Source organism: Plecotus auritus, assembly GCF_963455305.1.
Source record: "Plecotus auritus genome assembly, chromosome: 12".
Lineage (NCBI taxonomy): Eukaryota > Metazoa > Chordata > Mammalia > Chiroptera > Vespertilionidae > Plecotus > Plecotus auritus.
Genome location: NC_137778.1, coordinates 23,852,255 through 23,865,843, shown reverse-complemented (window position 1 = coordinate 23,865,843; position 13,589 = coordinate 23,852,255). Strand labels below are relative to the sequence as shown.

The 13,589-nt window shown below is 46.0% G+C and overlaps 1 protein-coding gene across 4 annotated transcripts in view; it reads right to left on the bottom strand.

Annotated features, from left to right (window-relative positions):
- ASTN1 (astrotactin 1) overlaps positions 1–13,589 on the bottom strand; it is a 289,500-nt gene that overhangs the window by 76,174 nt on the left and 199,737 nt on the right. For 2 of the 4 annotated variants that reach the window (XM_080647395.1, XM_080647392.1), the window contains exons 9-10: positions 6,670–6,744; positions 97–234 (exon numbers count right to left, since the gene is read on the bottom strand). In XM_080647395.1, the coding sequence (XP_080503521.1) occupies positions 97–234; positions 6,670–6,744 (213 nt within the window). The remainder of the gene's footprint in view (positions 1–96; positions 235–6,669; positions 6,745–13,589) is intronic. The other 2 variants (XM_080647393.1, XM_080647394.1) reach the window with 1 other exon arrangement.

Below are 13,589 nucleotides of genomic sequence, written 5' to 3'. Positions count from 1 at the left end.
TCAGGATTCCTTTCACATGGTCCTGGACCTTCAGGTGGTTTCTTCCTCAGTCTCTCCAGCCAAGAATGGGCCTCAGCACCTGGAGGCCAGACTCACCTGACCTCCACTGCATCCTCCATCACCGTCATGTCCGTCTTACACTTTGCTGAAGGGTTGATGGCCAGTTCGGCTGGTGGGATCACAAAGCTCTTGCTGAGGGGCAGCCACATGCCCTCGCCCAGGGTGTAGGTGAATCTGCAGGGACAGCCACCACCAGGGGGTTAGGACATGGTGACCACCGCCCCTGGGAGGACCTGGCATCCATCACCAGCAAGCTTCCCTCTCAGCCTCCGCAGAAAGGATAACTGATTGCCACTCTGTGGATGAGCTGCCTGAGTCTGAGGGAGGCAGCGAGACCCATTCCTGCTCACATGTCCAGACAGTTGGAGAACTGATCGTGGCACCCACTCACCAGCTGTGAGAAGTGGTTTTTATCAAGTCATATGAAAGCGTGTTCCAGTTTCCTTCAGATCTGAAGCTGGGCGTCCCCTATCTTAAGTCACATATAATTGGAAGCATTTTAATTGAAGAGACATTCTGGCCTCCTAATACCCCCATCCCTCAGTTTGCGCATGTGCAGGGGTAGCAATGGGGTCTCTCTGTGCCTGGCAGAATGCTACCCAGGAAAAGGAGGGAGGACAGCTCCCCTTTTCTGGCTTCTGTATGATGGAAACAGAAATTCTGGAACCAGGAGCCAGGGAGAAGGGAAGGGGGATGAAGGAGACTGGCCCAGATGTATCCTCTGCACTCCTCCCCACACCCTCAGCTAATGGCCTTAACCCTGGGGAGACAGGGAAGATTTGGTGGTGTATGTTTTTATTCTCATAACAAGGGCTAAAAGGAATAAAAGAATCAATCAGCATTTCAAGGGAGAGCTTAAAGAGACCATGAGTGATTATTTGTTTATTTATTCATTCATTTTATTTCAAAGGCATTCAAATGCTCTGTGTTCACAGTCAAAAATAGTCTATGGGATAAAAGCCAGTGTGGGTGGGATATCACAAGGCAGTGGCAGTCTGGTGTCGCCGTCCAACTTAATGTGCAGGGAGGGAGGAACAAGGAAGGATGCATACGATTAAACAGAAACCGGCACAGGCTCCATCAGCATGCTGGTCACAGAGGACCATCTCAGAATCCTGCTCCTTCTCTCCCCTAACCCACGTGCACCCCTCTATTCTCTCTGTGCTGCCTGAGAGCTAGGAGACCAGATGGGTGACTTGAGATATTTGGGGAGGAATGTTGTCCTCTCTAGGATGCTGGCCATGAGAATGCACACTGACCAAGTCTCAGGAGTTGCAAGCAGCCATGAGATTTCACTCACTTCCTGAATGGCAGTCCTGGACATAAGAGCAGCTCTGAGAAGAGAAAACAGGTGCCCCCGGGAGAGGCAAGTGGGAAGTGGCCAGGATTTGGGAGACTTCCTCTCCCCATTTACACTCTTACCCTTAGTCCCATATCCTAAGACCTGCTAGGCAAACACCTGCATTAAAGAGCCCTGAAATATCAGAAGAGCTTATTGATCTGAAGGAGGCACTCAACCCTTCCCATCCACAGGGAAGAGAGGCAAGAGCTGGGCTAGGTCTGTGTAGGCGGGGTCCACACCAGATGAGGGAAGTCCATTGCTGGGGGACAGAGGAGGAGACCCACCACTTCACCCTTCTCTAAGCAGCTGGTAAAACTGAAGGCATGGCCGCCCCTTTACGCACATGCACACACACGTCAACTGGCCAAGTTAAGGAGTCCATATTTAGGGCAAGTCATTGTCCCAACGTACCTGGGATCTGGGACTTAAGGTTAAATGTGTGTTGGAGGTAACAGTGTGCAAGATTTGCGTTCACTTTGCATTTAGTAATGGATATTCTTGAGACAGCAACATTATGATAGCCCCACTACTGTTATGCAGCGTGTACCGTTTCAGAGAAAACAGGCACATATTTGAATGATGCTGGGGGGAGGGGGAGCGGGTTGGGAGAGTTTATTGCGACATAGAGTTTTGTTTTCTATTTTGGTTTTAAAATGAGAAGTTTTGCACTGATGCACAGCAACAAATCTGTGACCTGTAGCTCATCATTTATGTGACAGATTTTAGGCAATGGTTGGCAGGCCTAGCACTTCCTGGCAGTGAGTTTTTCTTTTGAAAGAGAGAGATCATGTCCATCCATTTCAGTTTTCCCTTCCTCCTCTGCACACGGGAATATTTCAAAGGAAAAAGCAAACCACATATTTCCCCAAGTGAAACTGTGGACAGCACCCCGGGCCCACAGAACGAAGTTCACGTCTCCAAAGACACCATACTCTGCTTCTACAGAGCAACCTGACTCTAGTTCCTAAAGATGCCCTCATTTCTCACCCCTTTGCCTTTGTTCCTAGTATTTCTTCTTCCTGAATTTTCTCCCCTTTCTTCATTGCAGGAGTCCTGCTCATTTAAAGACTCAGGTAAGGTCCCACCCCTCCAGGATCTTCGCATCCAACCCTCAGGCTGAGCAAGGGACTCCCCTATGTAAACATGCTCCCATGATGATGAATTGTGCCAATCTTCTCACTGCTGCTCAGCAGAAGGTGCTCCCATAGATAGAAAAGGACAGTGCTTGTTCATCTTTGTATTTCCACTGCCTGATACAATTTCTGGCCCAAGGAGGTCACTCCATAAATATGTACTGACTGATCAATAAGTAGATTGTCCTTTAGTTTGCACATGCTACCAGGAGAGATAGTCTCAAATCTCAAATGCAAAGGCAGAAGCAGTGGGGAAGACTCTCCTTCGTTTAGAGCAGGGTATGGGTTCACCTCTGGGCTGGAATGGACTTAATGGTCAGGGTGGATCTGGGTTTGACATTGTGAGAAACTTCCAAAGTTCACAGCAGCTTCTGAGACATGACTCCGTACCAAGTTAACAAGAAAGATAGTATCACATTCCATCTCTGGTAGGGTCAAGGTGAAAGCCTGAAGGGCAAGCCAAGTCAGGTGTGGCATGAGACGAACCTCTACTGAGAACTCTCAAAGGGGCAGGTAGTCTGCAGAGCCACCTCATTTATCCTCACAACAGCCCTCCAAGAGTGGTCATTTGGCCCATTTTACACATTTGCCTACTAATATTTTAATGTGTTTAGTGGCCTCTTCGAGGTCACCTTTCCATAAGCTGGAAGATGGGGGCTGGTCTGATTCTCCAAGCAGCTTTCCAGCCCATGCTGGCTCATGCCTAAGAAATTCTAAAGTTTTCTTTTATCTGCAAAATCTACTAATTCCAAATATAGCCCAAACTGTCAGAGAAAAGCAGTGTCCTGAAATCTCATCTGTCCCTCATTCATGCAGATTTGGCAGGAACAACCTCAGAAAGCCATCAAAGGGAAGTTGTTGAGCATCTAGAATGCTCTCCCAGGTTGGGCCTTCTCTCACAACAGCTGGTGGGACTGTCACAGTTGGGGGCTTGGCTGGAGGCTGAGTCGTGTACGTGGCCTTGGTAAACAAGAGCTTGAAACTTCTGTTCAGAGGCAAATGCTCAGCAGAGCACAGTGGACAGAACAGGCCCGTACTCTCATGTGGCTGAGCATGAGGCGGAATGTGGAGAAAGGGACAAAGAGTTCGTGGCCCACCATCTCCACTTTTTCCCAGAGCAGCCATTCCAGGAGGAGGCCTTGTTCCCTGGGATGTAGGTGCACACTTGTGGGGAAGGTCTCTGAGAGAGAAATCTGGTTTGAAGTAATTCTGGCCACCAGAAGATCCAGTGGGACAGAGTGATCTAAGTCACCATGGAAAGGACACCTTGGGCACTAGACTGGGCTTGATGCAAAGACTCAGCCTTTCCCCTTGGTACTTCTGAGTCTAGCTTGGACCCTTTCCAGGTTCTTTGGGACTGCAGATTACCAAGGTTAGGTTGAGCATCAGGTCTTTTCCTAATCTGGTTTCAAGTCCTCAGGAAATACCTGAAATGATCATCTACAGATATTTGTTGAAGACCAACTATATTCAAAATTTCATGTTAGATATTAAATATTTAAAGCCATATATGACACTTCCCTCAATAAGACAACCATTTCACTGTAGAAAAAAAATAGGTAAATTAAAATAAATATGAAATAAAATAATTGACAAATAAATATTATAGCCAGTAAATTACAGAAATTTGGAGGGGGAAGGTCGTTGTGGATTGGTGCAGTGGGTTGGAAAAGCTTTAGAGAAGCATTTCTCAACACTAGTACAGATTAGAATTACCATGGGGTTTGTAAAAAAAACAAAAACAAAAACCACTCATGCCCGCATCCCATCCCCCAGAGCTTTCGAATAAATTGATTTGTGCTGTATAAGATCACTAGTCGTTTTAAAGCACACTGGGGATTCTCATGGAGGCCCATGGTTGGAGAACAGTTCTTGGATGAGACCATAAATTGCATGAAGTCAGGGACTATCTTGGTCATATTTGTTTGGTTATAACTACAGTATCTAAAACAGTGCTTTGTAATAAATAGCAGGTGCTCAACAGACTTGATCTAGGCCACGAAAAGGGGTAGTGTTTATATTAGGAGGAGAATAGACATTCTTGCTGGAGGGAAGAGTAGGAGTGAGTGTACAGAGTAAAAAATATTCAAGTACTAGAAACAGTGCAGCAGTTAGAAGACAGAGCTGATGGTAAGAATGGAAGGCTCCATAAAAGAAAAGCAGCCAATTAAAGAGGAGCTGCACATTGGCATTCAATTGTGGGAAGATTTGAATGTCAAAATTTAAATTTTCTTTCACAGTCCAGAGACATGTGCAGTTCCTGGAATCCCTCAGAACACGAAATCACTGGTGAGCGGAGTAGCAGATAGTCATGTGCTCCTTCAAGAAGCAACAGTCACTGAGCAGGTCACAGGATTTTCCCGTGGCCACTGACAGTCAGGTTTACTCAGAGTGGTTTTGGTTCAAGTTTTTAATACCTGAAATCAGGGAATCATGACCCACTGATTTCATCTGAGAGATGCATTATTGCCATGCTGGTGATCAGAATGATTCATCACTTACTGATGAGCACACTGGCTCCTGAGAGAGAGCGCTGACCGCACAGTCCAGCCTCATAGCCAATCCCATCTGTAGTGCTCAGGTGTCACTTCCAGGTGGCGGGCAGCTAACGAACTTGAAAAGTGTAAATGATGCTTGTGGGGATGCAAACACAGTTTTGGTGCAAGTTCTGCTCTAATAGCAATTTCATTAAGGAGCTTGCTTTTCAAAATGTTAGTGTCTGACTTTTAGGGGAATGGCAACTTATCCATGTTCATCAGCCTCACTCGGCCAGGCTCTCCATCTGTCTTATCTTGATCACCCTTGGAAGGTCCTGGCAGATCAGCAGTAAAAATAAAAGTGTGTGTGTGTGTGGGGGGGGGGGGGGGCAGCCAAATGATAAATCATCGTTGGAAAATTTCAATGTCCAAGTCACAGTCTAAGGATATAGCTGTCTTCTCCTGTAGCACAAATCCTCAAAAGAAGCCTGCAGCCAATGCCATAAACATGGTGCAGCCTGCCCCAGGAGAGACAATCAGGAGAGAAAAGTTTGGGAAGAGAAGGCCCCAGGAGGTGTGAATCTGTAAATCTGCACTCTTGCTAAGAGCATGCCTTAGGAAAACGCCTCAGTGGACAAGCCCAGCCCATCCCCAGTGAGCAGGGAGGAGGAGCAGGAAGAGCTGGGGCAGAGGAGCCAGCTCCAGGAGCAAGTGCAGGAGCAATATTAATACCTGGGCCAGGACTGGATGACAGGAGGGGTTTGCAAAGGCGGCAGTGAATACATGAGGCTCAGCACACTATCCGAGTGCAGTGAAGGGAAGCACATTTGTCCCACCTTGCTCACCATTCCTCCCTAATGCGATGTGGTAGCTCAGAGCATCCTTTTGACATCAGACACTCCTGCAGAATTGTTTCCTGCCTCCACCAGAGGGCGCCGTTACAGAGGGTGATGTATTCCTACCCACACTGGCAGGCCCAGCAAGGTCTTCACCAAATGCAAGTTAAGTGAAGGATAAATTGACAAAATAAATGGATAAAATATTAGTTTGGAAATAAAGATGTGTTCTTGCTAAAGCCTGGCGTGAATGAGACTTTATAAAAATCAAATAGTTGACAGAACCCAAATTCTTCCTCTGCTTATTGACTTCTAATATGTGACATTCCCTGGTATGTAGGTAGAAATTTGGGAGGGATTAGAAACATCCAATTTGATCAGGAGGGTGGCAGATAAAATAAAATAATAATAAAGTAGATCTGAAAAAAGGGGGTGGCAGAGTCAGAGAGATTAATTTTGAACAACTTAAGACTTTATGAGGAAGGTAGAATTAGGTGCACGAAGGAGATGCAGAGAGCCATACACATAATGGAGTCCCATTTAACAAAGTGCAAAGTGGAGGCTCCAAGATGTAAAGTGAATCACAGAGATCAGAGAGCAGGTGAGGAAGGAAGCCAGGACCCCACAGAATCCATGTGACTACAAAAGCCTCCACACTGTCACTGGGCATGATTGGGGGACAAATGCTTTTGTTACTAGGAGGGCAGAATGACTCATCAAAGTGTTGTCTTTCCACTTTACCGCTAGGAAAGCAAGCTCAGTGGGAAGTGGGACATGGGGCTTAAAGACATATATAAGCAAGTCCCTAGACAACCACTCACCTGAATATTTTATCAGAAGGCTGCTCTCCCAAAACCAGGTCAAAGCCTCGCTGAAATATTGTGTAAGGCCAAGGCCTAAAAGGAGAAACATCATTCCATTAAAGTCTACTCAACACACACTCCCTGCACATCTGTCCACTTTGTGCGAGCACCAGGCTGGACTCTGGAGGCCCAAAGACAGTGAGTACCAAGTCCCTGTCCTCAGGAATCAACAATGATGTTGGTTTACACAGGAGCTTGAATGCAGGAACCCAGCCAACAACAGGATCAATGTAAAAATCACTGAGCTACAAGGAGAGTGACATTTAATAGACACGAACACTGGAACGATATAGAGAGTAAAACTATATTAAGGTGGACCTCCCATCACCATAACTCATGGTCCTTTGGATGTGGCTTGAACAGAAACGTAGCTTAGGCTCACTTAAGAGAGGGGGCAGCATGATTTGTCAGGGAAGGTGGAGCCTCTGGAATCAGACCGTTCAGGTTCAAATCTTGTTCTGCTGATGAAACAGCTGTCTGACTTTGGGCAGATTATTTATCTTATTGAGTATAATTTTATCACTTGTAAAAATTGGGTTAGCAAGAGCTGCCTCATAGACCACTGTGAAGATTCAGCAAAACCTTCAAGCCAAGGTAAAGGTTCATACGGGTCCTCCACACGTTCCCTTTCTCTACTCAGAATGGCATGAAGATTCTAGGTCTTCTGGTTCAGGTGTTTTTTTAAATTTTAATGTCACCCATTTTTCAAACAGAAACCACTGAAATGGTATTTTAAAAAGAATCCTTAACCACAAGCCTCCCTAGTAAGTGCCTCGTATACTTGAAAGTAATAAAACTATTTCTTTTAAATAGTATATATCTTTTCACTAACCCAGATGTCCAACCCCAAGATTATTTGCTCACTGAAGTGAGACTTAGGAAAGCCCAGAATTGTGCTGGGTACCAGATATTTTGCACACTTGATGGACTGAGCCCTTGCTGTCATGGACAGCAGCCTTCACGTATTACCCAATTATACCAACCCAATAACCCAGTAATAGAGGATTTCACTGTATACATGCCTTTACTTTTCAAGGCCTATAAAAAGTCAGAAGAATACATCAACATAATCATTTGGGGCTAAATCTAATACTTGGTGTTAACCCAGTGTTTGTCAGGGCAGGGGATATCACCCAACAGAGGGCATTTAGGGACGTCTGTGGCAGGTGAATGACACAATGACTGAGGACACTACTGGCAGTTAGAAGGTAGGGCTAAGAAGGCTAGAACAGGGCCATGATCAGACAGCTCTGCAAACAGCACATTTCCCCATGCCCTCCAAACTTTTGAATGTCTTGCTACACTTTTATGAGGTGAAAACCTGCTTATAATTATCTGATCTAGCTACTAACTCCATTTACAAATAAGCAGAGTAGCTTATACAATTTTAACATATGATGAATTTTCTAGGTACATAAATACCATATAAATTAAAGGAAGATTATGCATTATTACTTAGAAATTTTACCGTTTGTTCATAATTTTGGAAAATCATGTCATTGTCTGAAATGCTCTTCATGGTCATTGAATCACCAATAAAGAATCTGCATTAGACTGGATTGTTCTTAAACAGATTACATTCTGGTGAATCTACATTAGCTGCAAATGTCTGTGAACTAGATATACTTCTCCTATTTTAACATTACAGAATATTTACTGGTACTCATTAAAAGTTACTATATCATTACAAACCAGAGGCCCGGTGCACAGATTCGTGCACTGCTGGGGTCCCTCGGTGTGGCCTGTGGGGACTGGGCTAAAACTGGCAGTCCAACACCGCCTGCCACTCCTGCTCATCCTGGCCCCGCTGTGCTTGCTGCCACTGCTGGGTAAGCTCATTGCTGCTCCACTGCCGTCACTGGGCTGCAGTGGCTAACCGTGAGCCCTGTGTCTGGCGCCCATCAGTCAGCTGAGCGGCACTCCCACTGTGGGAGCGACACTGACCACCAGGGGTCAGCTCCTGCGTTGAGCGTCTGCCCCCTGGTGGTCAGTCAGTGAGCATCATAGTGACTGGTCGACAAGTCATCTGGTCGCTTAGGCTTTTATATATATATAGATTACTTTCTTGTTATTTCTTTTTCAATCACTGTTAAGGCATTATACTTATTTTTTGAAAAAAAATTTAACAGACTTTATTATTTATGAACTAGAGGCCCGGTACACAAATTCGTGCACTGGTTGGGTTCCCTTGGCCTGACCTGCAATTGGGACTGATTGGGGCCGTCTTGCCCAGTCCTTATCAGGGCCAATGGGGGTTGGCCGGCCAGCGAGGGACCATGAGAGGTTGGCCGGCCAGGGAGGGAGCGTGGGAGGGCTCCAGGGCATGTCCGGCCCATTTGGTCCAGTCCCGATCAGCCGCACCCCAGCAGGAAGTTAACTTATTGGTTGGAGTGTCTGCCCCCTGGTGGTCAGTGCATGTCATAGCGACTGGTGGAATGGTCAAATGAACAGTCAAATAAACAGTCAGACACTTAGCATATTAGGCTTTTATTATACAGGATTTCACTTAAGGATTATCAAAAGTTATAAAACATTTGTTATAAAATAGCATCCTGGGGCTGGTGAGGTTGAGAACCACCAACTTAACCCAACCTGTTAACCAATTAACTACTCCAAGGACTAGGTACCTGCAAAGGGAGACCATTGGGACTACACAAGGGAGTGGTTGGGATGGATGCATTAATTTTTTTATGCTTACTATTTATACACACTTTATTCCTGGAATCCAATTTAGAAATATTTGGAGGCAACTAGAATTGGCTCCAAAAAGTACCCAAACACTGTGCTATGAATAACCAACCCCTGCATCAAAGGCACAGCTCTCATGTGGTTTTATGTTTGTTCTGCTAATTTCACTGAAGGTGACCCCATAGAGTGGGGTTTAAGTCTGATTCTTTTTTGTTGAGTAATAAGTGATGATTTAAGGCCAGCTAAAAAATGTCATAATTGAAGAAAAAAATCCAGAAATCATGATTTGTCCCATATGCTTCTAGACACTTAGAAAAGGCAATCAAGAGAGAAAAGAGACATGCAACTTTCTCTTTTGGGCAAAGTCACATTTTCTTTACTACCTGTTTAATAATTTCAAATAACACACATTTGCTTTTGAGTCATCTGTAGTACTCAAAACTGGTATAATGTGTAAACTAGAGTTAATTCTTGGCATGGTTCCTAGGTTGTTTGAAAATATATTTGGAGGAACCAAACTTTAGGATGTTATTGATTACAATGTGAACAATTAATTTCATAGAGTAACATTAATAAACCTACATTCAAGTCATAGGTAATAAAATGAGCCAGGACCACTGAGCCCACATCACCATATTGCTAGGTAGGTCAGGGCAAAGGGACTTCCTGCTCTGGAGAGGCCTGAATGGTAAGAAAGGCAACTTAGATTCAAAGGACACAGATGTGCAGCATAGATACCACTCTGGTCACATTGAAAGGCAGGAGGGTGCAGTGGTTAGGACATGGGCTCTGGACCAGCCTGCCTATTTCAAATTCCAGCTTAGCCAACAATCGCATTGTGACCATGAACAAGTCCCTCAATCACTGATGTCTCCATTTCCTTATCTATAAAATGAGACTGATGGTAATCATTGTATCTACCTGGTAAGATTGTTATGAGGAGAAGCTAGTTAATATACAGTAGTTAAAGTGTTCAGAACAGTATCTGGCATTTCGTATTATACAAGCATTAGTTAAATAGGTAAATTTACTAGTTACCTGAGTCAAGTATAAATACTATAATAAAGAGATCCCCCAATTTCTCTAGAGGAGGAGGTGCAGATGTAATGGCAATACCAGGCTTCCACTCAGACTGTAAATGTTGGTGTGCTGGCTGGAGAGAAGGCAATAATTAGTATGGAAGCCTGGGCCCCCCACTCATCTCCTACCCAGCGATCACTTTGCAGGCAGTGACTATACAGTACTGACATTAAACCCACAGAGAGGAAAGAACATATTGTGAAGTGGTAAGAGGAATCAGCTGCACAATTCTTCAGCAAAGGAATAAAAGAGAATTTACTATTTTCTTCCCTCTAGTCAGGAATGATGTCAGAGAAATGGGAATTCTTATTTGACTTATTTAGCAAACATTTACGGAGGGCCTATTGTGTGTAAATTGTGATGCCAGGAAACAGGAGTTGGGATTAAGAGATTTTCCCTTCAAAGGAACCTATAGTCTTTCTGAAGAAACACACATAGATCCAAATAGAAGAGAATGAATAAAAGGGAAGAGGGATGGAGGTATAGGGGACATGCTAAGTGACAGTGAGGGGGGTTGTGTCAGTTCACTCATCCCGGATGCTGGGAAGGCTGGGTGTTGGCAGTGCATGGAGTGATAGTTGGGGGATTGCATGAGTGAAGAAGCTACCAGGGGGCCATATGGGAAGAGGCACAGACAAAGCAATGGAGAGCTGGACCTAAAAGTACCAGAAACACTTTGGAGCTGAGTTACCTGAGATCAACTGAGAGGAATGACCTATGTAGTAGGGCTCTCTGTGTCCAAGTGAGTGAACTGAACTGGCCCCACCAAAGAAGAGGCCATCACTGAGCCACATGTCCATGCATAGCTGGACATGGCCTTGAAGATGCCTGGAAATACGGTCTCTAGGGCTGTAGAACTGTCCTCCTCTCCTTGCTATTTCTCACTCTGCAGGCGTCATTAGGTCACACTGGCTACTGCATGTGCTAGAGGCAGGGCCTCTGGCAGCTCCAGCTCCTATCTTTACATTAGACCACAGAGGGGCACTCCCCCGATCATTAGGAAAGAATAATCCCTAGGAAGACTGCTGGGCATATCCTAGATCAGATGACCAACCTGACCCATCAAGGCAGAAGGCAAGTCCCATTTGGTCTTCAGGGCTAGAGCTGGGGAGTGTCAAGCAAAACAGTAATTTCCACCTGAGCTTCTCTCTGCTCTTGGTGGCAAAGGTGCTGCCTCCATCACGAGTGGGTGGCAATACTGAGCAGCTGGTGCCAACAGTAGTTTTGTGGGAAGAGTGCCCATCAAGTAGCTCAAGGACAGTGTCAGGCCCGACGAGCCCTGCAATTGGACAGAACCTTCAGTAACTTGACTTCAATTTAGATGTGTGGCCTCCAGCATTCTCTGTTCTGCATTGGGCAAGCCAATCACATCTTCTTGGTTTAGGAAAATAGGCAGAATCAAAACTCAGAAGAAAGTCTGTTTGCTTGTTTATGTCTTTTTGCTGACAAATCAAGACTGTGAAGACTGTCCTCCCTGTGGGCAGCTACAGATGGCAGGGGCATCGAGGGCCAGCACAGGAACCAGCTGGGATCCCTGCCTCAGGCAGACACATGATCTGTGCCTTAGAGGAGCACCATTGTCATGAAAACATAGCAGCCCAGGACACACATGCAGATCGTGTACACTGAGGACAATTAGTAATCTTCCCTTTGCCTTTTCACTTCTCTCCCTGCCTAACACAATTACCACAGTTTATGCAGACTTCTTCCTAAGCACTGGCAATTTCTAAGCTTTCAGCTTCTCTCCTCAATTCTTGCTCCTCCTCTTCCCTAAGACACAGCAGCTGTTGCAGGGTTTTTTCCTTCATTCTTGGCATTGGGCTTGTTTCTTGTGCCTTTTTTCCACTGTGTAACACAGACCCAACTGAGCAATGACCTCCTACATGGCCAGCCAGACCAGAACACCTGGATATCCCTTCACAATGGCTCTCTCAGTGCAGAAAGTGACCACATCTGCTCTGGACAACAATCCTTTAAATGATGTTTTGATTAAGTGCTAGTCCAAGCTTTTTACCTAACTGTGGCACCTGAGATGGAGGTTAGAAGCTTTTGGTCAGTGTACCTGAGATGGGCTTCCTTGTGGAGACCTTATCATGGGGGAAAAGGAGGGGAACAGATGTGAGATAGTTAGATAGATACATAAGTACATATAAAATAGGTGGGGGATAGAGAGACTACATGTATGTATGTGTGTGGCATATGCATGTATTTAAGCATGCATGCAGTATGTGTACACAGTTCAGTGCAGAGAGAATGTTTGAGCTAGAGCCAATGGTAAATAAGGCATTTTATGATGAGCTGGCAGAATCTAGGAGCTTCTTTTGAAGTTATATAACCCTCCACCTATTGCTAAGAGAGCATTTTACAAATGACAGTAATTTGTCCATCTATATATATAAAACTCTAATATGCAAATATGCCGTATGGCGGAACAACCCAACAACTGAACAACCAAACAACTGGTCGCTATGATGTGTGCTGACCACCAGGGGGCACGCACGGAACATAGCAGGCATCCGCCACAGTGGGATGGTGGAGCAGGTGAGTGGGACACCAGACCAAGGCGGGGCGCTGGTCGCTGTCATCGAGGTGAGCCTCTGGTTGTTACTGAAAATTCTTTGCTCCCGCATGCCACGGTCCCGCTGGGCACTCGCACCTGCTGCTAGCAGGGCCAGAGCCGCTGCTTGCACCCGCTGCCAGTGCCCGCCCGATTGCTCAGCACCTTCAGTGGGTGTAAACAGCAGCTGCTGGCCCTGATAACCCCTGAGGGCTTCTCCACCTTCCCTGCTCCTGAGGGGAGATCAGGGTAGCAGCTGCCACTCATACCCGCTGACAGTGCTGGCCTCGCTTGCACCCACTGCTGGCACCAGCCCCCGGCCCCAATCACTCCATGCCATCAACTGGTGTGAGCAGGGCCAGTGCCATCAGTGCGTGGGAGTGGCAGCAGCGGGAGTGGGGCTGCTGGCAGATAGGGGACCTGGGGTGAAGGGGTGGTGGTGGGAGGGGCCAGGCAGGGGCTCGGAGGATGGGCCGAGACCTGCCCCTGTGCCCACTGCAGCCTCACAGCCCACAGTTCCTTTCAAGGTACACATATTCATGCACTGGGCCCC